This window comes from Brachyistius frenatus, unplaced genomic scaffold (genome assembly GCF_029030835.1).
Source record: "Brachyistius frenatus isolate BFR_SWC_R1_liver_20210118 unplaced genomic scaffold, ASM2903083v1 Contig_27, whole genome shotgun sequence".
Taxonomy (NCBI): Eukaryota; Metazoa; Chordata; class Actinopteri; family Embiotocidae; genus Brachyistius; species Brachyistius frenatus.
In genome coordinates, this window is record NW_027210626.1 from 2318923 (window position 1) to 2346209 (window position 27287).

General features: G+C 40.6%; 2 protein-coding genes and 1 long non-coding RNA gene across 5 annotated transcripts in view; 2 read left to right on the forward strand and 1 right to left on the reverse strand.

The window, feature by feature from the left end:
- Positions 1-180: 180 nt before the first annotated feature.
- LOC138620913 (uncharacterized) lies at positions 181-1345 on the forward strand. Of its 3 annotated transcripts, XR_011310910.1 has the most exons (3): positions 184-270; positions 446-473; positions 605-1345. It is a non-coding gene; the product is annotated as an uncharacterized lncRNA (long non-coding RNA). The 3 variants fall into 3 exon arrangements; XR_011310908.1 differs by lacking the exon at positions 446-473 and having other exon boundaries at positions 181-270; XR_011310909.1 differs by lacking the exon at positions 184-270 and having other exon boundaries at positions 420-473.
- Positions 1346-8920: 7575 nt separating this feature from the next.
- Positions 8921-16037, forward strand: LOC138620914 (desmin-like). The gene is made up of 10 exons (XM_069698560.1): positions 8921-9601; positions 11295-11355; positions 11611-11706; positions 12730-12891; positions 12984-13109; positions 13328-13438; positions 13618-13727; positions 13874-13926; positions 14515-14606; positions 15306-16037. The coding sequence occupies exons 1-10, from the start codon at positions 9027-9029 to the stop codon at positions 15345-15347; spliced, it is 1428 nt and encodes a 475-aa protein (XP_069554661.1). The 5' UTR covers positions 8921-9026; the 3' UTR covers positions 15348-16037.
- Positions 16038-19153: 3116 nt separating this feature from the next.
- Positions 19154-27287, reverse strand: part of tmem198aa (transmembrane protein 198aa) — a 34772-nt gene continuing 26638 nt past the window's right edge. Inside the window, exons 6-7 of the mRNA XM_069698561.1 lie at positions 22370-22677; positions 19154-21594 (exon numbers count right to left, since the gene is read on the reverse strand). Of these exons, the coding sequence (XP_069554662.1) occupies positions 21442-21594; positions 22370-22677 (461 nt within the window). The 3' untranslated portion in view covers positions 19154-21441. The remainder of the gene's footprint in view (positions 21595-22369; positions 22678-27287) is intronic.

A 27287-nucleotide genomic window follows, 5' to 3' on the forward strand; every position in this document is an offset into this window, starting at 1 on the left:
GCCGTGGCCGTGCAGAGTCGACAGCTCACATTGAACCCCAAAAGCCCATGTGACGGGAAAAAAAATAAAATTTAAAGAATAAAAAGTAGTTCTTCACAGTGGCCAGGCGCGTCGCAGGGATGGAGGAGAGGAGGGACAGACTGGAAACATTAAACGTGGTATCGACTTACGACAGCAGCTGCGGAAATAACGTACAGACTGTAGACACAGGGAGCCTTCTGCGATAAACCAACCTGCAGCTGCGTCATCACGGCTATGACAGAGGGGGAGGTGAACGATACGATTTACTTTTACATTCCACCCATTCATAAACGTGATGCACTCAATATCGATTAACTTGCATGCATATACTAACACGTGAATACGACGTTTCATTTTACTACCTCTGAGGGTGTTGTTGTTTGTTTGTGTTTTTTTCAAGCTTTTATTTCATTTCACGTTTCAGAAAGTGGAATGAAAAGGATTCCCATCAGGTGCAGTTTCCTGCAACTGGCATGTAACACGAGTCTCTTGGGAATAATATTAGCGCGATATTCTGCAAAAGGCAAATAATAATTAACCAATGCGTCTCTCTTTTGTATTATTATTATTATTATTATTGCAGTAATTCGAATAATGGATTCCACAGTCAAACGTTGTGTGAATGGAAACAGCCATGATTACAAGCCGGGTACCTTCCGAGGTGAAAGCCCAAGTACGACCAGACCAAAAGTGTAGTTTTCCCATTTACATCCTAAAATGTAAGTACACTATTCTTTGTAAAAAATAAAAAATTGCATGTGTCTTTACAATATCAGCCACATTTTCCTTTGCCCTTACTTTGGCATGCACAGTGGGAATGACCAGACTGGTGGTGTGAAAACGTGATGAGTTACAACTGCACTAAATATGGCAGAGACGTTTTTCTCCCGGGGAAATGGTACCGCAACAGTTCATCGTGTCTAGTACTCTTGCTCCCTCTTGTGTTTGTTCAAGGCAGCTGGTGGCACATGCTTCTTGCTGCATCGTAACACCCGTCAAACTACTGCAGGTACACCACTCTTTTGTAATTAATAAATTAAAAACAGTTTGAATTGATGGCAGGAACCCCAGTAAAGAGCATCTGTGGAAGGGCATTCTTCCACATCAAACAGACACATAGCAGAAACAGCAGCGTCACAGTGAAAATACCATAAACCAAATACCGGCCTACATCAGCATGTGAGGTGTCACATTTAGAGGGAGATGGAGAGGACCCAAATGCACAACACCAGAGCCAGAAGGTCAAAGGAAAAGGTGAGCTTTACTCATAATAAGCAGGTACATAGTTACAACAACAACAAAAAATCCAGACAAGCAAACGAAACCTCAGAGAGCAGGCTGGAGAGAATTCAAAAACAGGTAACATCCACAAAACAAGAGTGAACAAACGGGTAGACAGGACAAGACAAAACAAAATAGAGACTTCATCCCCAGGAACAGAAGGAAACCTTACAATTGAAGTTGGGGTATTTGTAGACAGAGAGGTTGATTGGCTGAGTGGAAACAGGTGGACTGATTGGGGAACAGGGAGCAGGTGAGGTGGGTTTGGCAGGCAGGAGACTGCATACCACCTGCTGCAGGGACAGCGGAGCACTTTCTCCAAAAGACTCCTCCAGCTCCGCTGTCACAAGGACAGATACAGGAGATCATTCCTGCCGACCGCAATAAGACTGTACAATAACTCACCTCTGGCAAAATCCATCACACAACAATCACACCGTTGTCTGTGTTTCTTGGTTGTTTGTATATAATATATATAGATATATACTGTACTGTATATACTGTGCATTTTATATTTTGTACTGCTATTTTACTGCTATTTTATTGCTTTTCTATTATTCTATTATTATCTTATTGCTTCCTGTATGCTGCTGTAGCGAAAAAGTTTCCCCTTGGGGATTAATAAAGTAACTACCTAACCTAACCTAACCTAATACAGAGACGCTGGGGACCTCTAGTGGGAGGAAAGAGGGAAACAGTGAAATAACCATACTGACTAAAAAACTGAAAAGGCAGAACCATAACACAAAGACCATGTTGGTGTAAAGTATTTCAATGTGTTTGTACGTGTAATTTAAGAGTTACACTATCAGATGCTTTTGCATATATATTTATTTATATTCTGTCTTCTAAAGGTTGACATTAGTTTTTCTCTGAAGAAAACCTTCAGGCCTTATTCTTCTCTAGAGTTTCACCCTTGCTCTGCCTACAGCTTAGTCTCCAGACCTGTTTTGTCTGACAGAAGAATAAACACCAAAACGAATACAAGAGTACCGACACCTTTGACCTCTTACAATAATTTATTGAAAATGTATTTATTTTTTTTAAAGACAAACATGTGTCTGCCATATGGTTTTTGCATGTTTTCCCAAGAGTTTGGGAAACATGCAATGTTACAATGTTAATTTTAATTTCAGCAGACTTTAAAATAAACAGGTGTACAGAGTGCCAAATGGAAAACCAGATTCTTGACTTCTCCCTGTTCCTCATACAGTGATCCTATCCTGGTCCTTCCGCAGGTAGCTTCCAGTGAATTTCATGAGCTTATGTTAACTCATTTTACTAACAGAAGTCTGGGTGAACTGTAGTCAGATTTATTTATTTTTAAAGGAAAGGAAAAAGCCTTGTTACTGCTGATACGTAAGGAGGTTTGATTAGAAGTCTGACTGCTGCTCTCTATTTCAGGCCCATTGTGCTGCTGCCTTTTGATATCATATCTCTCTTAAGAGAGACCTCAAATAAATCTCCTTGTAAAAGATGTCTATCTTTCCTCCTACTCTTTAACTGACTCATACCTCACCATCCTTTTCTCTCCCATAGCTTTTTCTTATTGTCTGTTGTCTCCATTCAGTTCCCTCGCTCGCGTAGTTTCTCTTCTTTCTTTTGCAGATGTCCCGTCATGGAGCTGCATGTCTCGGCCCTGCGCTTGTCGTCTCCACCAACAGTTCTTCTCTCGTATCTCTATGCTGTCCTTTTCTCTCTCTGCTCTCCTCTCACCCCAACCGGTCGAGGCAGATGTCCGCCCACCCCTGAGCCTGGTTCTGTCGGAGGTTTCTTCCTGTTAAGAAACTAGCTTATGTGGGAATTCTTGAATTGTTAAGTTTCTCTGTATAATATTGTAGAGTTCTGCTTTAAGGACTTTGATGTGTTAAGTCCCATGAAATAACCTATGTTGTGATTTGGCGCTATATAAATAAAGCTTAATTGAATTTAATTGAATTTATAACGTTGCTTCAGTTTCTGTGTTACCCACTTGCATGCAATCACAAATATGCCAACACACGCTGCACACACACAGTCTGTCTTCCTCACTCCTTTACGCTCATCCTTCACTCCTGTGCTGCAGCTCAACTCTTTGGCATGTGTGTATGCGTGTTTGGTTGGTTGCTGGACAACATGCATTCTGTGTTTATGAATGATGAAACCATCTGACCCCTCACGTACAGGCACCATTTTAGACACGGTGGGATATTAATAGATTTACCGTCTGTCACTCTCACTGTATTGCCACTATTATCACATACTCACAATGAGGTGTCTCTGTAATATTGTTTGTTTCATTAAAAAACAACTGATTGTCTCCATATTTTAGTTTCTCATTCCGAGTATTAAAAAGGATTCTCCAACAATTCCCCATTATGCCCTTTTCCCACAATGCCACACACTACTTGGCTTCTGGCTGTCTGAGCATTCAGCAGGCCGGAGAACTTGCTGTGTTTTTTTGATTTCGGCTGTCGCCTCTGTTTCTGTCTCTTCATGTAATCCCAAACTGACTTAACGAAGTCAAATTCAGGGCTCTGGAACGGGGTCTGGCATGAGAAGCCATGTGTTGCAGGACTCCTTGTTCCTCTTGTTACTGAAGATAGTCCTTTACGACTGTGGCTGTATGTTTGGGGTCGTTGTCATGCAGAATAAATTTAGAACCAATCAGACACTGAGGGTATTGCGTGATGGATAAGAATTTAAAGTGCCTGCATGGGTTTATGACTGAATTGTAGGATTGTCAATTTAATATCTAAATATTTTGTGAAAATCCCCTCCAGCGCACTAATTGTGTTATATTTTTTTTAAATTCCTGACAAAGTGACATAATTAAGTTTATTGACCAAATGAACTTAAATTAACAAAGTTTGGGAGATTTACTGCTGATATTTTTAACTTTAATCCCAAAATAGGATCATGACATGGCTGAGTTTCGGGTTGGGCTGCATGTACTGTTGATATTCGGAGACTTGATGCGTGTCTGTGTCTGTGTGATAACTATTTTCCCAGCCATGCTGGGATCTGGATGCTAATTTAAGAGGGTCTTTTCTAGGCGATGGGTCAGGGTGTATCGGTTCTGAATCTGGGGTTGTCAGGCAACTGGTGCCAGCTCACTTTCTGTCCTGCACTGATGATGTGGTGTTCCACTGAAAACCCCCAGGAGGACTGGCCCTGTCATATCAACAACTAACACAGTCGAGTCACATCACACACATATCAGATGATTTTTTCATAATCTGTGATCAGCCCCCTGAATTATTTCTAGTGTGTGAGTGCAGCTGGATGGGAAGTTACATGAAATATGAAATGGTGTTCAGTAATGGCAACGTTGTAATGCAGTGTGTTAAGGTTTGTTACCTGACATCTAGTCAGGGATCTTGACCAGACCACGTGTACCTGGATGATCCTTGAAGGAGGCCTGAGGAGGGACTGAGTTCGATTTGAGCTAAATGCTCACAGCAGCATGCTGACATGCTCACACTGACAAAGCTAGTCAACACAGTAAACATTAGCTACGGTCTAGCTAATGTTTACTGTGTTGACTGTATTAGTTTTGCATGTCAGCATGCTTACATTTGTTAATTAGCACGAAACAAAGAGTTGCAAACCACCACAATGGAGGTTAATGGAAATGCCAGTTTAAGCAGGTATTTGATTATCAAGAATCAGGCAAAATGAGATTTCACAGTTAATATCAGGACATTAAATACTTAATCAAATATAAAAATGATCCAATAGTGTTAAAAAACATTTCAATAAAAACCTCCTCCTTTGCTCGACCTCTGTGAAGTCAGTATGGTTCATCAGATACTTTATCTCACTGAATAAGCTATTAAACTGCTGAAACGGCTCCAGGAAACATCAGAGCACCATAAAGTCATTAGAATTTATCCTCTGTGCAGTATCAATATCAGCTGAAAATGAATGGCAATATCTTGTCAAGACAATCTATGTAAAGGCAATCCATCTAATAGTTATTTTTAAATTTATAATATTTGAACACAGGAAAAAGATAGAAAATTAACTATTTTCTAATTCCTTTTAACTCTGAAACAATGAGTACAGTCTGTACAAATTTAAGGACAACTGAAAATTCATCGTCGATTAAGATTTTTTTTTCAGCACTTATATCTGCTTGAGAGCCTGATCTAAATATATTGAACTGTTTTACAACATCCTGTTTTTGTAGTTTTGTCTTTCCGGGGATTTTTGAAATGTGAAACACTGAACACATCCAGAATGTGGATGGCGTGTTTGACAGTGGCTTCGCTCTCATGACTATAAAATGATCTGCCGTAGACTTATTGGTGTGGTGAACCAATTTAAGTCAAATCTTATTTTCATTAGAATTTTGACTTTGATGTTGGGCAGCCAGAGCATGTCGGTAACGGTGGTCACATCATTCTGTTTTTTTTTTTTTTTTTTTGGAAGGTGTCGAGCTCTTTCTCCAGTCCAGGGATCCTTTTGGGAAAGGGGCCAAATAACACAGTTCAAACGGGAAATCTAAAAATAGAGCTGACACCACGAGCAGCTGACACGCACACCGCTCAGTGAAACGCAAATATGTGCATGACCACAAACGATGACCGCTTAAACAAATACACCCACTTTTATACATACATTAACACTACTTGTTTTATTTGATGCCAGTCTGACACGTTATTTGAATTGATTACATTTTGTTTTGTAAATTAGCAGATCTTTACACAGTGACACCTGATTCTACTGAAAGCATCATTGTCATTTGGTAGGTGGCTCTCAGAGGAATATTTAGCAACCTACAGACGTAAAGTCATCATCAACATCATTTTTATAATTATCATTCCCACAAACACATTAACACACAGCTGGTCACAGCTGTGACACAAGGCAGGGAAGAGATGCCTCACAAGTCTGGGCCCGCTTTCAATTGCAGCCTTCGGTGTCTGATAGACACACACACATGTTTGTACAGCTACCTTTGAGAGGATGCTCACTGACGTTACGTATTCCTTAGCCCTTTACCCTAACCTTCGTCATCTTAAATAAGTCCCTAACATGAACCCCAAAACCAAGTCTTCACTCGCAAACTGCCCTTTAAGGTTGTCAGGACCAGCCTTAATATCCTCATAGCGTGTATGTGTCCTTATAAGTATGGTTTCTAACCGAAGTGGTCCACATAACTGTAGAAAGACACACACACACACACACACACACACACACACACACACACACACACACACACACACACACACACACACACACACACACACACACACACACACACACACACACACACACACACACACACACACACACACACACACACACACACTTAGTACCATACTATTGAAGACCTTCTATTTACATACATTAATTTACAGGAGAATTTCTTCATCCTTGCTGCTTGCTTAACTCCAACCTTTTCCATTTGGGCCCCAATCTAATTCTGTTTAACCAGCTGTGCATGTGGTGCCCAAAACTGCCCTTTAAGGTTGTCAGGACCAGCCTTAATGTCCTCATAGCGTGTATGTGTCCTTATAAGTATGGTTTCTAACCGAAGTGGTCCACATAACTGTAGAAAGACGTGCACACACACACACACACACACACACACACACACACACACACACACACACACACACACACACACACACACACACACACACACACACACACACACACACACACACACACACACACACACACACTTAGTTCCACACTATTGAAGTGTCGAGACGCGTCTATAATGTATCTGCAACAACCTCCTCCCACATAACTGTAGAAAGACGTGCACACACACACACACACACACACACACACACACACACACACACACACACACACACACACACACACACACACACACACACACACACACACACACACACACTTAGTTCCACACTATTGAAGACCTTCTATTTACATACATTAATTTACAGGAGAATTTCCTCATCCTTGCTGCTTGCTTAACTCCAACCTTTTCCATTTGGGCCCCAATCTAATTCTGTTTAACCAGCTGTGCATGTGGTGCCCAGAATCAAATTTCCAACTAAGTTCACAAACATTCAGCAAGCTAAGGTAATTAATTGGCCAAAATGGACTAAAATATTGAACTCATGACAATCTTCCACCCTATCTGCTAAAGTGTAACTTGACATTTTGCAACATGCTTGTAATAACAGATTTATGAGTGGATATTATGGTGTGATCAGGGGTAAAGTTGTGGGGATGGAACATTTGTCCCAGTGTGAACAGACATTTTTCCATTAAGTTGATGAATTCAACACACACAGACATTGAATCACAAAAACTCACATCCAGTATCACAAAATAGCATTTAACTAAAGAATGGACAGATCTGTCCACCTACTCGTGGTGTGTGAGTCCAGTGGGGAGGTCTAATGACAAAGACAAATGTGTGACCTTTCTGGCAGAGGCTCTATCAGTCCAACCCAGCTGCTTCTTATATAACCAAGGAAAAATACATAACTCTCTTGGAACATCTAAAGCAACTGAGAGGGTAGTAAGTTAAATTTTGTATATAGTAAATTAGGGTTTTTTGCATTAGGACACTGCGATTTTATATCCTTAGAAGAGATCAAATCAATATTTTGAAATTTACATATTATCATAAAAATTATAAAAGCTAAGGTTATTAATCTTAACAGAAAGACATTGGTGATTTCATAAACCAGTTTAGCGCCAATAAACTGGTAGCTGCTATTAAACTGAATTAAGTTAGAGTATTTAAACTACGTAAAGCTATATTTAAAGTTATTTAAAACAGGTGATGACCCACTTGTCTCTGGATGTGTTTACGAGACGCGTCTATAATGTATCTGCAACAACCTCCTCCCACATTAGGTTTCCTACACACAAATACTTTCTCACTCATTCACTCTGTCATGTATCCATACCATACACGCCCCCCCCTCTCCCCCACCACCACCACCACCAACACCACACACACACACATACACACGTATGCAGGCATACTTACAGAAACCAGATACCTTCGACAGCTGAATCAAGAGCTGGCAACAGGCGTGGCAAGGGGGGAGAGGTATGAGAGGAGAGGCTAAAGAAAAGATGAGTGGCTGAAGAGGGTAAGAGGAGATACAGGAAAGGCCTTAAATCAAATAGCATATCAAAGGACTGCCATAAATCTATAATTAACATATAATCCAAGCCAAATTACTTTTCCTAAAAAGCAGGACGAATCAGATCTCTGCCTTTTCTTTAAAATGCAATCATTACTGATGCCACCTCAATAGATTTTGATTTGTCAGGTCAAGAAAAATGCATGCAGTAAACTTCTCATACACTCTTCCTTTGTGCTCTCACAACTTCTCTGAAAAAAAAAAAAAAAAAAAAAAATCACAATTCAGGCTCATTTACACCTTTAAATTGATTAGGTGTGGAAGAAGTTTTATGGCTGAAATCTATCGGGAAATCTTACAATCTGATCCAAAATGCCGTCAAAGGGATCAATGCACTGTGGCGATACAGTGTGTGTGTGTGTGTGTGTGAGGGGGGGGGGGGGGGGTAGTGGGAGTACACCCGGGGTACACGGAGAGAGAGGGAGGATAGAGAGGAGGGGTTGGGGACAGGAGTGGGTGTGGTGACTCTACAAATAGTTGCACTCGGTGCCCAGCATTTCTTCACTTAGTTTCCCTCCCAGTTGCCCAGTAGGACAGTTGGGTCTCAGCAGCTGACGCGACTCCATCAGAACTGCAAGCCAAACCAACAGTGAACCAGCCATGAGCAAGTCCTACTCCTCCTCAGCTCAGAGTGCCTCCTCGTACCGCCGCGCCTTCGGCTCTGGTGTTGGTGCAACCCCAATGTCCTCCCTCTTCTCCACGGGAGGAGGCCGCAGCTCTTCCAGCCAAATGTCTAGCAGAGTCTACGAGGTCAAGAGCTCTGGGGCGCCCTCCTACTCCAGCTACAGGGTGTCCTCCGGGGCCGGCGGAGCAGGGTTCGGCTCCTCTTCGGCAATGCGCACCTTTTCCGGCGAGAAGCTCGACTTCAACCTCGCAGATGCCATGAACCAGGACTTCCTCAACACAAGGACCAATGAGAAGGCCGAGCTTCAGCACCTCAACGACCGCTTTGCCAGCTACATCGAGAAGGTGCGTTTCCTTGAGCAGCAGAATGCGGCGCTGACGGTGGAGATTGAGAAGATGAGGGGCCGCGAGGGGCCCGGGCGTGTGGCCGAGATGTACGAGGAGGAAATGAGGGAGCTGAGGAGGCAGATAGAGGCCATCTCCAACCAACGCGCAAGAGTGGAGGTGGACAGAGACAACCTAGCTGATGACCTGCAGAAACTTAAGCTCAGGTAGGCTTAGTGGATGAAACTGCACCAACGTGTGGATGAATGAATAATGGGAATACTTAATGTCTTATGGTTTTAGTCAGAGCTTGAGTTCCCAGCAAACACATGTAGGAGTGAGTAAGAGGCTGATATTAACCACAAAGACAATCACCAACTGAATAGTTGAGGCAGGTTCTCTGACACAGTGTGTGCGAACATCTGGAACATCAAGGGCTCCTGACCTTTTTGGCTTGTGACCCTTTAAAGTAAAGCAACTCCCTATTCCAAAAATGTCTGGTTGAAACAAAGAGTGATCTGCCATTCAAAGATAAAAGAATAGATAAAAGTCTCAAAAATAAAAACCAAGCCTAAATCAAATAAAAATGTCTATAAAAGAAATCTTTCTGAATTAAAATTTTGTAAAAAATCTTGCAACCTTAACGATTTATCGCGTGACCCCTTGGAGGGTCCCAACCCACAGGTTCGCAGCCACTGGTAAAAAACAAAACAACAAAAAAAGAGTGACACATTGTTAGGCATCACAGGAAGAGAAAAAAACCCAGAAGATATAGAAAGTAGGAAAGGGGAAAAGAGTAGAGGTTGAACTGATTTATCTAATCTGCGTAATGAAAATGACCAACAAATGTCAGCAAAGACAACTCACCAATTTCCAGAGGAGATCTCTCCTGTTTGGGAGAATAGGGAACCAACAAAGGAACAAAGGAGAGATTTGACAACAGGCACACTTCAGTGAGCGTGACGGCCCACCAGCTTTATACAAAGGTGTTTTATAATCTATTCACAAGAGACGCAGCAGAAGAAAATTAAGAGAGAGACAGATTTGAAGGCTTATGGGAGAAATAAAAGTCCAGACAGACAGATAAAGTTTCAGCCAGACAGAAAGCAGTCAGACAGGAAGAGAAGTATACAGATGGAAATGAACAGATGTACAAACATTATAAACTGTTTGTCTGTGAGTGGGTTTAGAAAGAACCGAAAAACTATAAAAGTGAGAATTTTTTTTTTCAATTTTGCTCAAGTGAGTTCGCCAAATACATATTGTGTGTGTGTGTGTGTGTGTGTGTGTGTGTGTGTGTGTGTGTGTGTGTGTGTGTGTGTGTGTGTGTGTGTGTGTGTGTGTGTGTGTGGCAGAAGGTGAGCAGACTGTGGGTTCTCAACATTCTATTTGTAGCTACTAAGTCAGCGCTAACACACAAACATGTTTATAAAACATTTGCATGCATGGTGACATCATTCAAATCTGCTAAAAGACCAACCGGTGGCCTTTGCTGCATATACAGAATGCATAAATTGCATGAGTCCCTTTTTCTACATTTTCCAGCTGTTCAAAGTGCATGGTGAAATTCTAATTCTGGAAACAGCCCAGCCAAGGACAGATCTCTGTTCCTTACTCACTGTTACCCTTCTGACTCTGACAGCACGGCAGCAGCTGCCCCACAGCTTTAGGACTCAGAGAGCAATTGCAGAAGTGCGTCTATGTGTGGATGCAAATTAAATGAAACTCTGATATGTCATTGCCTGTTAAGTTCTGCTCTTGTAAATATACCGACAGCAAAAAAAAAATTCTGTCTAGTAAGTTGTCCCTGGGGGAGAAGCTCTGTCCTCAAACACAATTCTTCTCTTTTTATTTAGTTGTTTTAACTTTCCTCTTTCTTTTTCCTCTCTTCCTTTTTGTGTGTTGCTGTCACACTCCCAGACTGCAAGAGGAGATTCACCAGAAGGAAGAAGCTGAGAACAACCTGTCTGCATTCAGAGCCGTATGTCTTTTTTTTTTTTAATTAAATCTCTCCTTTATATCTCACTCGTCTTCTCTTCAAATCCTAACCTAAACAGATTAACTTCCCATCAGTCTCACTCTCCTTTACTTGCTCCCATTCTTATGCAAACAAAACTTTCCATCTGGTCTCTTTTATCCTTCACTTTTGTTTATTCATTTTATTTTCTCTCTGCATATTTTTACCTGTGTGGTGGACTGTCAGTATATTTATTTGTGTTTCTGTGTCTCTATCCAGGATGTTGACAATGCCACTCTGGCCAGGCTGGACCTGGAGAGACGCATTGAGAGTCTGCAAGAGGAGATTGCCTTCCTCAAGAAGATCCATGAAGAGGTTTGCTGCTCTATCAATCTTGTTTGTCTGGCTGCCTGCAATGAGGCCACCACATCCACTGTACATCTATGTGCCATGTGTGTCACTAGGATGGCGTGAACTGCATTATATAATGTAATGATATACCATGCTGCCAGTAATATCAGATCTGAGGCTCCGCAGGCATGCAGCTCCTCAAGGGATCAAATATTTCACACTTGCAACACACTTGCTCATTTTTAAACATAGTTATTATGCACATTTACACATTCTCACACTTCCTGGCAATATCTAGGAACATGTAACAAACTCTGCATTTAGGTTTTGAAATTCAAAAGCAATATAAGCCACAGAAACATTTGTCTACATTTGCTTACAGACATCAAAAGAGCCACTGAGCCACTCTCTCAGACATGTGACGACACAGCTGAGGTCCCTTCTTGTCATTTTGTCTTCTTTCTCTCAACTTTGACCTCTCAGAAATGCTGAACTGCTGATTGGTTGAAGAGAGTGTGTCAGCTGTTGTGTGAAAGAGGAAAAGAGTGTGTGCTCATGAACAGATGCAAAGCTATTTATATTTTTTGGATAGACCAGAAGACAGCTGAGTGCAACCAAAGCTTACTAATTTCAAAACTTCTTGGTCCACAATGCTGTATTAGCCTGTTGCTATTTTAGACTTCTGATAATATTTTAAAAAAATGTTGCTTCAATGCACTGGTAGGAAATATTAGAAGGCAATATTATTAGTTTGACATTTTATATTTCTCATGTGTTTCTGTGTAAATGTCATTGATGTGGCACCCAGATTTATTTTTATTCATGATTTCACCTTTCCATTTTTGTAATATCTTCGTCTTCCAAAGTCAAGTTGTTTTTCCATTGAATATTAATGCAGACACAGATTAAATGAGAACTTTTTCTTGCTGTTTCTTTCTCTTTAAAGTCCCGCAAAATTACTTTATTCTTTTTAACTTTCTTGTCATCATTTCAACAGGGTTCCTTTCTGTTTAACATGAATTTCTTCTTTCTCTGGATGTCTTGCAGGAGATCCGCGAGCTGCAGAGCCAGATGCAGGAGACTCAGGTGCAGGTCCAGATGGACATGTCCAAGCCCGACCTGACAGCAGCTCTGAGGGACATCCGCATGCAGTACGAGGGCATCGCTGCCAAGAACATTGCAGAGGCTGAGGAATGGTACAAGTCTAAGGTATGATGGGAGTACACACACATTCACCACACGCACACACATAATCTCACTTAGCTGTTGCTCTGTTAAAACCTCATCCCCTCTCTCTTCAGGTGTCTGATCTGAGCCAGGCAGTGACTAAGAACAACGATGTACTGCGTCAGGCCAAGCAGGAAAGCATGGAGTACAGGCACCAGATCCAGTCCTACACCTGTGAGATCGACTCACTTAAGGGCACTGTGAGTATTTACTGCAGCTTGTCTCTCTTTTCTCAACTTATTTGGTCACTTATCTGCTTCATTGCATTTTCCTCTTGCTGGTCAATATTACATTTTCATGATAAACACATTTTGTGCCAAGACACACATCCCTAATCTCCGTCTATTACTTCTATTCTGTTTTACACTTGTAGACTCCTCTTCTTCACTCCTAATTTCATCTCTCGGTTTCCTTGTAGAACGAGTCTCTGCTGCGCCAGATGAGAGATATGGAGGATCGCACGGGCCGCGAGGCATCTGGTTACCAGGATAGCATTTCCCGGCTGGAGGAAGATATCGCTAAAATGAAGGTAACATACTTAGATATTGAGCAATGGTAGGGAAGTTACCTTACACTAATAGAAGTGGCATTGAACTGGTGTAGGGTTTAGGATTTAAAAATACTTAACAGGTTTTTAAAGTCGATTTCGTGTTTGATTAGAAGATTGTCTCGAACAGACAACAACACTTTTTATGCATTGATTTAAAGGATGACATGGCTCGCCACCTGAGGGAGTACCAGGACCTCCTCAATGTGAAGATGGCCCTCGACATTGAAATTGCGACCTACCGCAAGCTGCTGGAGGGAGAGGAGAGCAGGTGTGTGTGTGTGTGTGTGTGTGTGTGTATGAAGACAGTCTTGAACTGTCTGTCCTAAAACTACTTCACTTTTACTGTTATTTGTATTTCCATATATATTTCATCCTCACTTGTAATACTGACTTTTGTATTTCTTCTCTCTACAGGATCACCACCACTGCACCTGTCCAGTCTGCCTATTCCTCCATTGGATTCAGAGGTAGGAGGACCTATTCTTCCTTCCACATATAAATACTTGTAAAATCTGTTTTACATTCCATTAGACTCAATGTGGCAATACAAAAAGACTAATTATAGCTTGTGACTGTATATGGTAGGTGCTATTTTGAGGGCATTACATGTAGCGTATCTGCAGTGACACATTGGGACCACTGTGTGGGGATATATGACATTTCAAAACCCCTCATGGCTCCTTGATTCACAGAGGCGAACACCAACAAGCCACACATCAATATTCACTCAACTCAGCCTCTTTGCTTGATGTGTTAAGAGGCCAAATATTCAATTAATCTCTGCTGAGCCTTAATTTGTGGCTACTTAAATAAAAACAATTGGCAACAATTAAATATGATGTACAATAAACAGCCATGATTAATTAGTGCCAATGATTTTTAAATTGCAGTCTTACCAGCTGCACATACTGTTTGATGATTATACCCTTAATGTGCAAGGCAATGATAAACTGACTTCAATGTCTTCAGGCAAAATTAATTCTGTGTATTTGTCGCAAAGCTTAATGATTGAGTTTATGAGAAAGTGTAAGAGCGTCATGAATGTGTTCTAACAGAGACCAGTCCTGAGTCCCAGCATCCACGCTCCTCAGAGGTTCACTCCAAGAAGACTGTTCTCATCAAGACCATCGAGACCCGTGACGGAGAGGTTTGAGCTCACATACACACACATAAATGTGATCTACTTATTTCAGCATGCAGAGATGTCTGTGCACACGGTACCCAAATAATCATAGAACACAAACTCTGTGAAAGATCGAGTAAATTATACAGTGACTTTGAAAATGTTCCAAACAAATCATTTTGATTTACTAAATTCTTATCCAGATGAAGTATTCTACGAGCCAGAGCGCTAGTGCCCAATGTGTAAGTCTGGTTTCAATATCCCACCTACTTTTTATTATCTGCTCACATCAGCAGGTTGAAGCAAACTACCAGATTTAAAACAAATATTTCCTTTTTGGCTTTGATTTATTCTTCATTTTTGTATTTTCATGTTTTAAGGTCACAAATACAGCATTGAAAAACAGCCTTTTCTGGTCTTCAGTTTCTAGTGTCTAACCTTGAAATCTTGTAGTTTGCATCGACCCTGAGTAGAGACTTTCAATGAAAGTTGCAACTCTCTGCAACACTGGCTTCCTTAAACAAGCAGCTTCACTGTCAGCACCACAGTCCCAGCACAGTCCTTCACTTCGAGCAATACCTGCACTGAATGGTGAACTTGAGTAGCATCAGTATCAGTCTGTTCACTGTAGATGGGAAAGTTGCTCACATGTTGTCTGCAAACACTCTGCATTCATATGGAAAATCTTTAACAATTGACAGTATTTCTTTTTCTCCCCCTCAGGTTGTCAGTGAGTCCACACAGCACCAGCAAGACATCATGTAAACAAGAAGAGGCAACATTACAAACGGGGGGAAAAAAATACAATGAAAGATTTTCCTACCACTACAATAGTGATTTATAAGCTGAGCCTATTTCTAGATACAGGATGCTGACCATTTCATCAAATTTAAATGTCAACACAAAATATAATTGAGGTCAACCATTATTCATCTAAACACAATTTCCTGTACACATCACAAGTATGGAGGCACAATGCTGTTAGCCTGGTTTTAAATAAAGGGCATTCCACAAAGTTATTCTTTATTCATTTTACTTTCCTTCTTTCAAAAACCTCATAATTTGTGAAATAATTTAAAGGCAAGAACAGCGTTTCAAATTAACAAGGCTTGTATTAATGTACTGGCCTGTTATCCACAGAGAAGACAGATCAATGGGCCTGAAACACAAAGGTTAACAGTAATATTATGACAGTAAATTTGACTGCACATATTCCAAGGTGTGTTTGTGCAAATGTACAAGTAAATGATTGACTACAATGGGCTGAAAGTGAGATGTTGGAAAAATAATGCCAGAAAATCAAAAACATCTGATTAAAGAGGAATTCAGTCATGTTTGAAGTTTGAGCTTTGTAGAATTTGCTGGGTGTTTGATTGTACTGTATGTGTATGGGTAACGATGGCATGCTGCTTCACTGTCACAAAAATCTCAAATAAAAACATTTGTTATCACCAATTGCCACTTAAACTGGAGAATTTATTCAGATTTGAGACGAAATAATGTCTTTGATTGTCTGTCCATGTTTTGTGTGAGACAGTCTAGTTCTTTAACTCATTAGCATTCCTCAGATAGCATACATGCCTGTTCATTGGTTCCTATTATGAACTGTTCCTACCCACTGCATTCATCATCTGATGTATACCTCTCTAAAATAGCTTCCTCAGCCAAGCGCAACACTCTTCGGTCAACATTCAGGAGTTGCAGACCTTTTGAAATGATCAGAAACCGGGCTGCTCTTGGAGAGGGGAAACGTGAACAATGGTTCGTTAATGAGCTGCCCCTGGTCATGCTTTGTCTTCAGCAGAAAGCAGATTAGCAGTGCAAGGAGAATTACTGTCTGTGCAGTGTAGTGTGTTTCTGAAGCCGCTGGAATGAAAATGTCAGCAGATATAAAAAAAAAATAATAATAAAAAAAGGGCGGGGGGGGGGGGGGGGGGGGTAAGAAACAGAGACAATAAATGAACATGCAAGAAAGATCAAGAAAGAGATAGAAAACAAGAAACACAAAGAGGACAAATGTAATGAATCTTAATAACCTAAAAATAAAAAAATAAAAATTCCCCTCGGGATTAATAAAGTAACTACCTAACCTAACCTAATGTAATTCCTCCTCTATCAGCTGGTGAGAGTTCCCACTGAAAGAAAAGAAAACATGTGTACACGTGCCTCCCTTTTTGCGTTCCTTGAAGCTTTTTGTCAGAAACACTTCTTACATCCTGATGAGATTTGTACTGGGCAGACTCAGTGTTCGGGTTATACCATTTGTTGTTACATAACTGCTGCACTGTAATTTGTTTTGCAGCTGCAATGCAAATGTAGCCTGAAACCTACTGTCAGAACACATGAAGATGAACTCTGCTTTGTTTTTCCATGTTTGTAACTCTTTTGTAGTATTTTATCATGAGACCTGCAGAGTAAAAAGTACTGCACAGATACAAGAAAACAACAAACTGTATAACCTGAGTGATGCTAGATTGTTGAGGCTGATATCTGGAAATTTCAAAATCGAATTCTTTTCTTGTGCATAAAGACATAACAGACAAACAACCTTGCTATGAATGTTGTTATTTAAGAATAAACCTGTCAGAGCTCTCTGGTTGACAGATATTATTAAGTATTTATCATATTTATAATTCATAGATAAATATATAATGACACACTCTGAATTGTCATGATCCCTTTCTGGACCCCAGTCTCTTTTCTCCCCAGTGTTTCCTGTTTTACTTTGCAATTGTTATGTCTTGTCGTTTCTGTTACTTCACGTCCTTCCTTTTGTTCCATGCCTTTGTGACCGATCACTAGCCGAGCTTCGTCAGACATTTATTTGCAGCTTCAGTTTTACGCTGTGACCATAGTCTGGACACCTTGTTCGGATTAACGCTTGCTCAGCCACGTTTAAGCGCATACTGATTGGTTAAAGTTGCTCCAATAGTTTCAAACCTACATGAGGTCTATGCCCAGTAGGATGTATTGACTGCTTATTGAGATTCCTTATGTAATGTACCCAAACCCATATATTAATGCAGTGAATTTGGCTAACAGACCACCCCACTTTGATTAGTTTCATTTGTCCCTCATTGTCCTCTTCTCCATGGTGTTTTCAGTCTGCATTGTCAGTTTGTCGCTTCTGTTCTCGACATCATGGTTCTTGTCTCTGTGTCCTGTGTTTTCCTGATGACTTGGACATGTGTTTGGGTCCTCTCTCTTCCTATTATGTACTATATCATATATTATCAGACATTTCTGTTCTGTGATTTCTTGTTACTTATTGGCCAACATGATTATATATATTTATATATATAAAAATAAGTTACTATCTGCTGATATATTGTAGCAGCCCTGTCGTCTGTATAGTAGTATCTGATTTTGCAATTGTACCAGGCTGCTCTGAGCATCACTGACGGCTCCAAACACACCTTTTTTTTAAATCTCTGAAATATGCTTGTTATGTATGTATGCATATTTGTGTGTGTGTGTGTGTGTGTGTGTGTGTTGTGTGTGTGTGTGTGTGTGTGTGTGTGTGTGTGTGTGTGTGTGTGTGTGTGTGTGTGTGTGTGTGTGTGTGTGTGGCCTCTGAGTATTTGGTATTTGTGCTTATGCCTCTCTGTACACACAAATGAAGTGTAGAAACTGTAGAGACAACATGACCATTAGATTGTAGAATCACAATGTTTATCATATGTTAGGTCCATATAAATCCATGCTTAATAATAATAATCATAATGATAATAATAATAATGTTAATAATAACCAGGTGATTTGTCCACATTTCAACTGGATGGCAGGAAGAGGATGAATCAGAGTCAAGGCTCAGTTTCTCCTGATGATTTTCAACATCAAATGTTGAAACACCAGGATGAGATGTGCATCCACCATCCAGCCATATCAATACCAACTGGACGTACATTATAACGGGCCTACTCCATTAGAAAATAATCAGCGGCATAAATTACATACATGATCATGGTGTAAACATGAAAATGGAGCCAAACATTTGTACATCTAAAAATTATTTACAGGTCAATATCTACAATCAAAATGTTTCCCCAATATATTTTTAGCAGTGACAGGCAATCACAGAAAAGTATAGGAAAATGAAAAGATCGGTGGAAGAATTCATTTGTCCCCAAATTACAAGCAAGAAAGGGACCAGTGTTTAAAATTAATATTTTGTTTCCAAGTAAAGACTGATGACGTTACGACTGCACTACAGTAAAAACACAAAAGGTAACCAAAACAAGACTGAAGTGGAGGCAAAAAACAAAATAACACTTGAACAGCCACTACTGCGAAACATTATTGGAGTAACACTATACAGCAGGACAGAAGGTGACTTAATAGGCATGATGCTAGTCAAAAGGAGGGAAATGATTTAAATCGCTTTCAAAGCCCTTTACCTGGACAATTTAAACAGAGAAAAGAAGGGAAGGGAAGGGAGAGGAGAGGAAGGAGAGGAGAGGAGAGGAGAGGGAGGAGAGGAGAGGAGAGGAGAGGAGAAAGAGCAGAGGAGAGGAGAAAAGAGTGAGAGAAGAGCAAGAAAAGACAAGACAAGACAAGACAAGACAAGACAAGACAAGACAAGACAAGACAAGACAAGACAAGACAAGTTTCCTTTTTTTTTTTTACTTCACTCAGTTAATAGTTAAAGTGTTATATGTACCCTGGGACCAACAAACTAAACTGGAAGTCTGAAGTTGTCACATGACTATGACACAATAGAGACATTTACACAAGGATTCTCATGCAGTAATGGGTTATAATGAAAATGTTGGTCCTCCAGCCACAAATGGCAAACCTGCTAAATCCCAACACCACACCTTACACACCTTGTTTAGTGGTACTTTAAGTACAGCTAGGTTGTTTAGTTTGTCTAAACCTCAGAAATAATTTATTTATTTTAAATCTAAAAAAAGATCATAAAATGCACAATTCAAATATCCATTTCAGGGTGGTATTTCAATACATTTCTTCATGTTTGTGTTATTTGATCTTTCATTTGTGGCTTTTCATGGTCATATTCAGCCTCAAAGGGAATTGTACCATTGCTAGTAATGGTGTTCATAGTGAACTGTAGTATCTAAATTTCAGAGGTAAAAAAAACATTTTCCTCTTCTGTACTGAAGATACCTCTGACACAAACTCCCTTACCTGTCTGGATGTTTAGTACAACAATGTCAATGTAAGGAGCACAATAGAATTTTTGAAAGCATGTGACACACAAATGCATGTACACACAAACGTACACGCAAACACACACATTGTAAATCCAGAAAGAAAAGTCCAGCTGTAAACATTAGAGGGCGCTGTTTGGAAATGCTTTCATCTTCTCATTGTGTCATTTTTCACAGGAGACAATCTTCATTTCAAACCCCTCCTTCTCATCACCTCATCCAAACCAAAAGAAATAACATTCTTAACTGGACAAGTACATTGGCTAAAAAACACAGAAGAGGGGAAAAAAAAGTACAGCATGTTTCACATATATTACATTGAATCCCCCTGTCCTTGGCCAATACATGGTACAATCCATCACTTGCCACAGGGCTCATATGTCCACTCACACACACAAACACACCATTTTTTAAACATTTTTACTGTCGTGTATTGTCGTTAGATCTCATGACAACAGTGAAATTCCCAGATGACCCGTGTCAGACAGCAGTTACTCGTCTCTGTGCCTTTACAGAAGATTTAAACAGCTGACAAAACCTGTTAAGGTAAACAGTTTTTTTGGGACAAGAGGCAGAGAAGAGCAATGAGAGCACTTAGAGACATGTCGACACATAGAATTCCACAGCTTACAAAAAAAATGTTAAAATGTCTTATCGGAAAGAGGAAAGACGAGGGGAGGGATGTGTCTCCCCCCTCAGGTCCATCAGTTAGAACAGTTGACGATCAAGGATGCGAGGACAGGGAAGAGATGGAAGCACATTCTCCTTGGAAAATGGCAACGTTGCAGGCAATGACACATCAAGTCATGAGAGAAATAGCATAAAGTCTGTCTTTGATGGGAACTTTGTAATCCAGTTCACACCTAAAACTGGTCCCCATTCTGCATTTTGAAGCAGGAGAGGCCTTGTGCTGCCACATCTGGATTTACAGGCTGTCCGTGATGATACAAATTCTGACCACATGAAAACTGTGCTTCACATGATTAATTTTCAAAGGAGTAAACGATGATGAAGAGCTGCCTTTGAGTTTCAGTGTTTGCTAATGTTGTATTTCTGTCATTTTTCCTCACAGCGCTCTTAACAGAATCCTTAAAGCAAATCTTTTCATCCTTTAATTACCTTCCAGGTAAAGATAGTGGTGAAGGTTTATTAAAAGTACTGTTACCATGACTCCATGAAAGCCTTGTGATTAACTTTTATCTGAAATGGTGCAACACTCCAGTGGGGTGGTTTTTTTTTTCTTTCTTCTTCCCGTTGCACTCCCCTTGGTAATTACTTCTTATGGCTTGAAGCAACGAAACAATTTTTTAAATAAAATGTTCAACAGAGACAGTTTTCTTAATTCTGCACAAGACAGGTCAATTGTTTTCCAGTGTCCTCCGGGTAAGGAAAATATTTGAGCATGTGATGACTCATAATTCTCGCTCCTTCCAAAAGACAATTCATTGATATTCAGAAAGAACAAAACGGGACCAAACTGACCAAATAAATACAACAGGTTTGAGAGAGAAATAAAACAGCAGTGTGGGTTCTACCACCTTCGGGACGTATTGAGCTTCTGTTGGGTTAACAGGCAGTTGATTGGGTTGGCACGGCAAAGTTAGGTTTTCTATCCCTAACTGTGACTGCGAGTTTTGAAGTAGCCTCTGATTGTGTGATTGTGTTGTGGATTTGTGCAATTCGCTGCCTCAGATCCGAACTGGAGGTCCACTGGGGGCTGTGAGGGGCACTTGAGAGCCGCAGTCGTAGTCGAGCTCGGCCATTCGAGAGCGGCTCATCATTCGACTCTGGGAGTAGGCCCGCCGATCAGTCTGTCTGTCCCTGAAACTCCTGATGTAGCTCTGGAGACAGACACAAGATACAAGGGTTGGGATCGGTATTTCAACAGCACGATGACAGTAAGTAACACAAACTATCACGACATTTTCAACCTGTTCTCATCCCAGGGTGTCAGATACTACTGTGTTGTCACAGACTGCTGGCATCTCAGAGATATTCACAAGGTGGCTTAGGTTTAGGCAGCAAAACTACTTGGTTAGGTTTAGAGAAAGATGATGGTTTGGGTAGAAATAAGTCATTTTAGGTAAGTAATGCAAATATGTTACTTTATGTACATAATGTAAGTAACTTACTTACTACCATCTACGACCGACAAACCAGCTTCATTCCAAGTCAAATACTTTTCTTTTTTTTAACTTTCAGTACATTCTGCAGTTACCTTTAAAAAGTGGTACTTTTGTGTGCAGTAAGCAAACAATCGAGACATACCAGTTGGTCATAAAAATGCGCCTTGAATTTTGACCCTCTTGGTAATTTACATCACAACCTGTAGCGCGACATTTGAAGTAAAAGGAGAAGGGATGCCATTTGGACACGAGTGCTGCACTTAATGTTACACTTCTTTTTAATGCCTCTTCTTCGTCTTCGTTTTGCGAGTTGCAACTGAGCGGAGCATTACCTAACCTAACGGAGACATTATTCTACTCAGATTAAACCTGGGACAAAGCCTAAAGACCAACATGTATATAACTGTTTCAATATTTATTATATGGACTGTATTTTTCAGAATCGCAATTTCATTTCCATTTTATGAACAAGGCGGCTACTGCGTCTTACCGGTGACAGCACATCCCCATCAAAGCGTCTTTTAGGGTTGGCCTTGCGCGGGTAGCCGGGTTCAGTCTGAGGAGGAGGTGGGACTTTAGGTGGCTGAGAGCTCTGGGTTTGGTGGTGAGGGTGGGACACGGCCGGGTGGTGGTACTGCTGGTGGTGGTGGTGGTGATGGGTGTGGGCCTTCTGCTTGTGGCTGGTCTTCTGGTCCTGTCGTTTTTTCTTCTTCTTGTTCTCCTTCTCCTTTTTCAGCCTCTCTTCCCTCTGACGGATCCGCATGAGCTGGACCCGCCGCTGCTGTCGACTCAAAACCACTTGAGAACGAGAGAACAGAGTTGTGATTATGTGCGGAAAGGAGGAGAGAAAGGGAACAATGGATAATCACGAGGGAGTGGCAGCATGATAAAGATAAAATAATACGGCTTCCATAGAGAAACAAGAGTAGCTGATTAAGTCAAGCAGAAAAGACATTCAAAATCACAACAAGAGAAAGGTGCACGTTTTTAAAAATATGTTTAATTAGCTTTCAATACTGATGGTGAACTTTTCAGAGGGAGGTTATGATAAGTAGAGGCAATTAAAAACCAAAAGGAATACAAAACACTGACATCCATTTCCTCATTTCCTTCTTTCTACATAGTTAGTTGGCAGACGGATAATTTCCCTCGCAGTGTGTACTTGTGCTGAGCTGCTCAGCCTCCTGACATATTGTGAGTGGGTGAGCGTGTTCGTGGTATTTTCACACTCTCCCCAGCAAAGGATGTTCAAAATCTATCCTGTATCGCTGTCCACACGACTATTTTTGGGTGCATGCGGGCATTTTGATTCTGTGGTTATACGGTACAGTATGCAGTGTCAGGAGATGTTTTATGTTCATTATATGAGGTCAAAATGTTTCCACATTCCACATGTACTGGGTGGGCCACAGTTACTGTGTGTGTGTGTGTGTGTGTGTGTGTGTGTGTGTGTGTGTGTGTGTGTGTGTGTGTGTGTGTGTGTGTGTGTGTGTGTGTGTGTGTGTGTGCGTGTGTGTGTGTGTGTGTGTGTGTGTGTGTGTGTGTGTGTGTGTGTGTGTGTGTGTGTGTGTGTGTGTGTGTATGTGCGTGTGCGTGCGTGTGTGTGTGTGTGTGTTTGTGTGTGTGTGTGTGTGTATGTGTTATGACGCCCATTGTTGTTTCTTGTTCGATCGGCAACGAGGCACCATCTGCTGGGGAACCTGCTTAATAATACCCCCCCTTTTTCTTTTCCTCATTTCACCCCACCTCAGGCCCCTCTGGCCACATGCTTCTGTGTGTGTGTGTGTGTGTGTGTGTGTGTGTGTGTGTGTGTGTGTGTGTGTGTGTGTGTGTGTGTGTGTGTGTGTGTGTGTGTGTGTGTGTGTGTGTGTGTGTATCTGTCTTTGTGAGGACTAATATAAGCTTTAGACCTTCAGAATGAGGATATTATGGCCAGTACCCATTTATTTAAAAAGCTGTTTGAGAATTTAGGTTCCAGTTAGGGTAAGGACTGGGGTTAGTGCTGAGGGGTTGTTGAATAGCATGGATGTCCTCACAAGTATAGAAGTGCACAGTATCAGTGCATGTCCTATTAATGTCTACACAGGCAGGCAAAAAAACAACAACAACAACCCCAGAAAACAGGGCAAGTCAAACATATAGGAGCTAATTCATTGATGCCTGTGTGGTGCATGCTATTCAATCAGCTGACAGATGCTCCGCTTGGGTGCCCTGCTTACCCACTGTGCCCCAGTTTATACCCCTCACCCCTCACCCCTCCCCCAGTACACCTGCTCCCTCTTTACTTCTCTCCTCCACACCCATTCTCCTTTCTCTGTCAGTACAGAGCTCATTACCATAAAAGCACTTTTTTTTTTAGAAGTTAAAGACTAATAGCTGAATTCAATTGAAGATGACATGCTGTCTAAGTTAATTTAAGAAATACAAATATTAACCTGGCTCTTATCACCAAGCAGCAGGAGTTGCAGTAACATTCACAGACCTCATGCTACAGCTCCCCCCTTGTTTTTCACCTCATTCATCTTCCCAATGCATCCAATACACAAGCAGTACACACACAAATTCAACAATTGTGTTGTGTGCGTATTTTTTCTTATTTTTTCATTGTTTGTAATATTGTCCTTTTGCATGGGGGCTTTACTTGTCATATTCCTGAAATATTATTATTATCATTTCTTTTTAAATATTGTATTTATTTATACAGAGCGAACAAGTATAAACGAGGGATATGGCAGTACAAAGCCACAAGTACTGATTTGAAATCTATAAATATCTATTTAAAATTAACTACATCTATTTATAGGATTCACTTGTCTTTTGTTTTTGTTTAACAGTGTGGAAGACCAGAGGGTGAGTCCAGTTTTAATTCACTTCACAATAAGATAGAATGCTTTTTTTTTTTTGTTGCATTTTTTTGTACTTAAATTTAACAGAATCCATTCCCTTGCTTGTTCATTGCACTTTCTTTATATGTCAATCACTTTCTAGCTCTCTTTCACCCCCCAAATGCAATTGCACATTTTTCAAAATAGCACTTAAAAAGCTTCTATTTCTTTGCCCACACTGTCTGACTGTAAGCCAGGGTGGACCTGCTGTGTAAATCCATTATTTGAGGCCATGTGTTTCTTCGAAGACACTATATAAGTGTGCACGGCATACACGAGCAAATATCAATGTACGAGTGTGCATGTGTACGTTCAAATGGACGGAATGAGATCAAACTTTCCTGTGATTAGTGAATGAATGAGTGAGAGACTGTATCCCCAGTATATGTCTCTGTCCTGTCTGCTCGTGTTTGTGAGTTGTGTGTATTGTGTTTGTGGGCTGTATTTACATATTGTGTTTGTGTACGTGTGTGTGTGTGTGTGTGTGTGTGTGTGTGTGTGTGTGTGTGTGTGTGTGTGTGTGTGTGTGTGTGTGTGTGTGTGTGTGTGTGTGTGTGTGTGTGTGTGTGTGTGCGCGATGTTACCATCTGTGTTGTAGTTGCTTTCAGAACAGATTAAGGCTGTTTCCGTCAATAACATATTCTGGTGACAACACTAATGTTGGTACATTCAGACTCTCCCACACACACACACACACACACACACACACACACACACACACACACACACACACACACACACACACACACACACACACACACACACACACACACACACACACACACACACACACACACACACACACACACACACACACACACGCATCTTCCTGCCCTTATAATCGTTATGATTTCAAAATGAATGACATTGGTTTTCAATAGAGCAGCTGGTAGAGGCCTCGGTGGGATAAATATTGTAACAAGTTTCGAAACAGACAGCTGCAAAATAGACCTTGCAGATAATCCCTCGCTTTCCTATCGCTCAGCCAGACATGGTTTAGGTGAAAACCACCTTTCTTGAATCATCTGTCTCTGAGCCTAGCCACCATGATTCACAAGTTCCAGACTGGTGCAGAAGCTTTATCTGAGTGTAGCTTTATTTCAGGAGTAAACTAATCACCTGAATTTACATTTAGGTAAGTTTACTCTTTATTCATAAGATGTGCTTCAGCACATTTTCATGAATTCATTAGCTGTTATGATGTTTTTAATTAAAATCCTCCACCTGGGACGAGATCAAAGTCTTGGTTGCTGTCATGAGGACATGTTCTCTGTCTCTCTGTCCACACTTCCACCTCAGGCATTCTTATTTGCCCCGGGCTTCTACATTTTTACCAGACTTTTCTTGACCTGCTATTCCCATCCTCAAAATAAAATAAAAAAAAAAAAAAATCACATGATGCACCGCCCATCTGCAAACCCTCCCCCAAATCCCTCATCAGCTCCTTATTAGACATTGTTCCCTGCCGGATCATCAGCGTAATCAGTGCAAAAAAAAAAAAAAAAAAAAAAAAAAAAAAGTTGATTAACAGTGTATAAGTCATAATGTACATGAGGTTTGTGATTCAAAGATCCACTGAGACTTCCACTCAGATGGAGAAATGAAAAATGACAGCAGACGAAAACATCACACGTGTGCAGCGAAATGAGGAGTCTAATGATCTTACATGAAGATACATGAAACAAATGTAAATGCCACACTTCCATCCTGTTTTCTAAGTTGTTTTCTACTGACTGGTGCTTTGTTAATTATGTAATCTTTTTGCACCCTCTTCATTTCATGTTTGCCTGAGTAGTGGATGGAAATGCACATTAATTTGCATTTTCTTTTGCCCAACTTCTCAGAGTTTGGTTAAAATTTACACTTTATTTGGATGAAAACTTGGCTACTGTTTTTGCTCTAAAGTCATGTCAGTGTGTATCTGTCTGTGAAACTGTATCTGCTTGTCTGTGCCCTCTTCCTACCCCTGTTTCTGAGAATCTCCTCATGATCTGCTGCCTGTGTTGAGACATACTGTCTGACTCCCACCTTCCTCGTGGTCTTTTCTCCCTGTACAATTTTCTTTTTTGGGCTGACTTTAAATAGCTGAGTAAACCTGTTTTTGACAACAACAAAAAATCTATTCAACCTAGTCTGTCAGCCTCCTTTTCCATTTGGGATTTCTCAGCCTTGTTGCCCATGCATTAACTGTGACAACCACGTGCTCTTGTGTAGCAGCTTATTGTGTAAAAGATACCCTCAAAAGTTACCAAACTAAATGTTTTACTTTCAGCATTTTCCCTTCGGAGAAAAAACAATGAAAGAAAAGCTCAGTCTAAAGTCTGCCTTACTTTTGTCTTGTCTTGATGCAACAGCTTATCACAAAGATGTTGTGGTATAAAGTATAGAAACCTTGTGTACTTTTGTATATATGTTCACCTCCATATTTGTATATTTACACACCCAAACATTCTACCAATGTTACTCAAAAAAATGTTTTAGTTTACTATAAAATGTACTTTAAAAATCTTGTTTTCATCATTT

What these genes read in the sequence shown, in the direction of transcription:
- LOC138620914 (XM_069698560.1), top strand. Translation starts at nt 9,027, where the DNA reads ATGAGCAAGTCCTACTCCTCCTCAGCTCAGAGTGCCTCCTCGTACCGC. An exon ending in TCGACTCACTTAAGGGCACT is followed by an intron (nt 13,110 to 13,327) that starts GTGAGTATTTAC and finishes GTTTCCTTGTAG; the next exon opens with AACGAGTCTCTGCTGCGCCA. An exon ending in CTGGAGGGAGAGGAGAGCAG is followed by an intron (nt 13,728 to 13,873) that starts GTGTGTGTGTGT and finishes TTCTCTCTACAG; the next exon opens with GATCACCACCACTGCACCTG.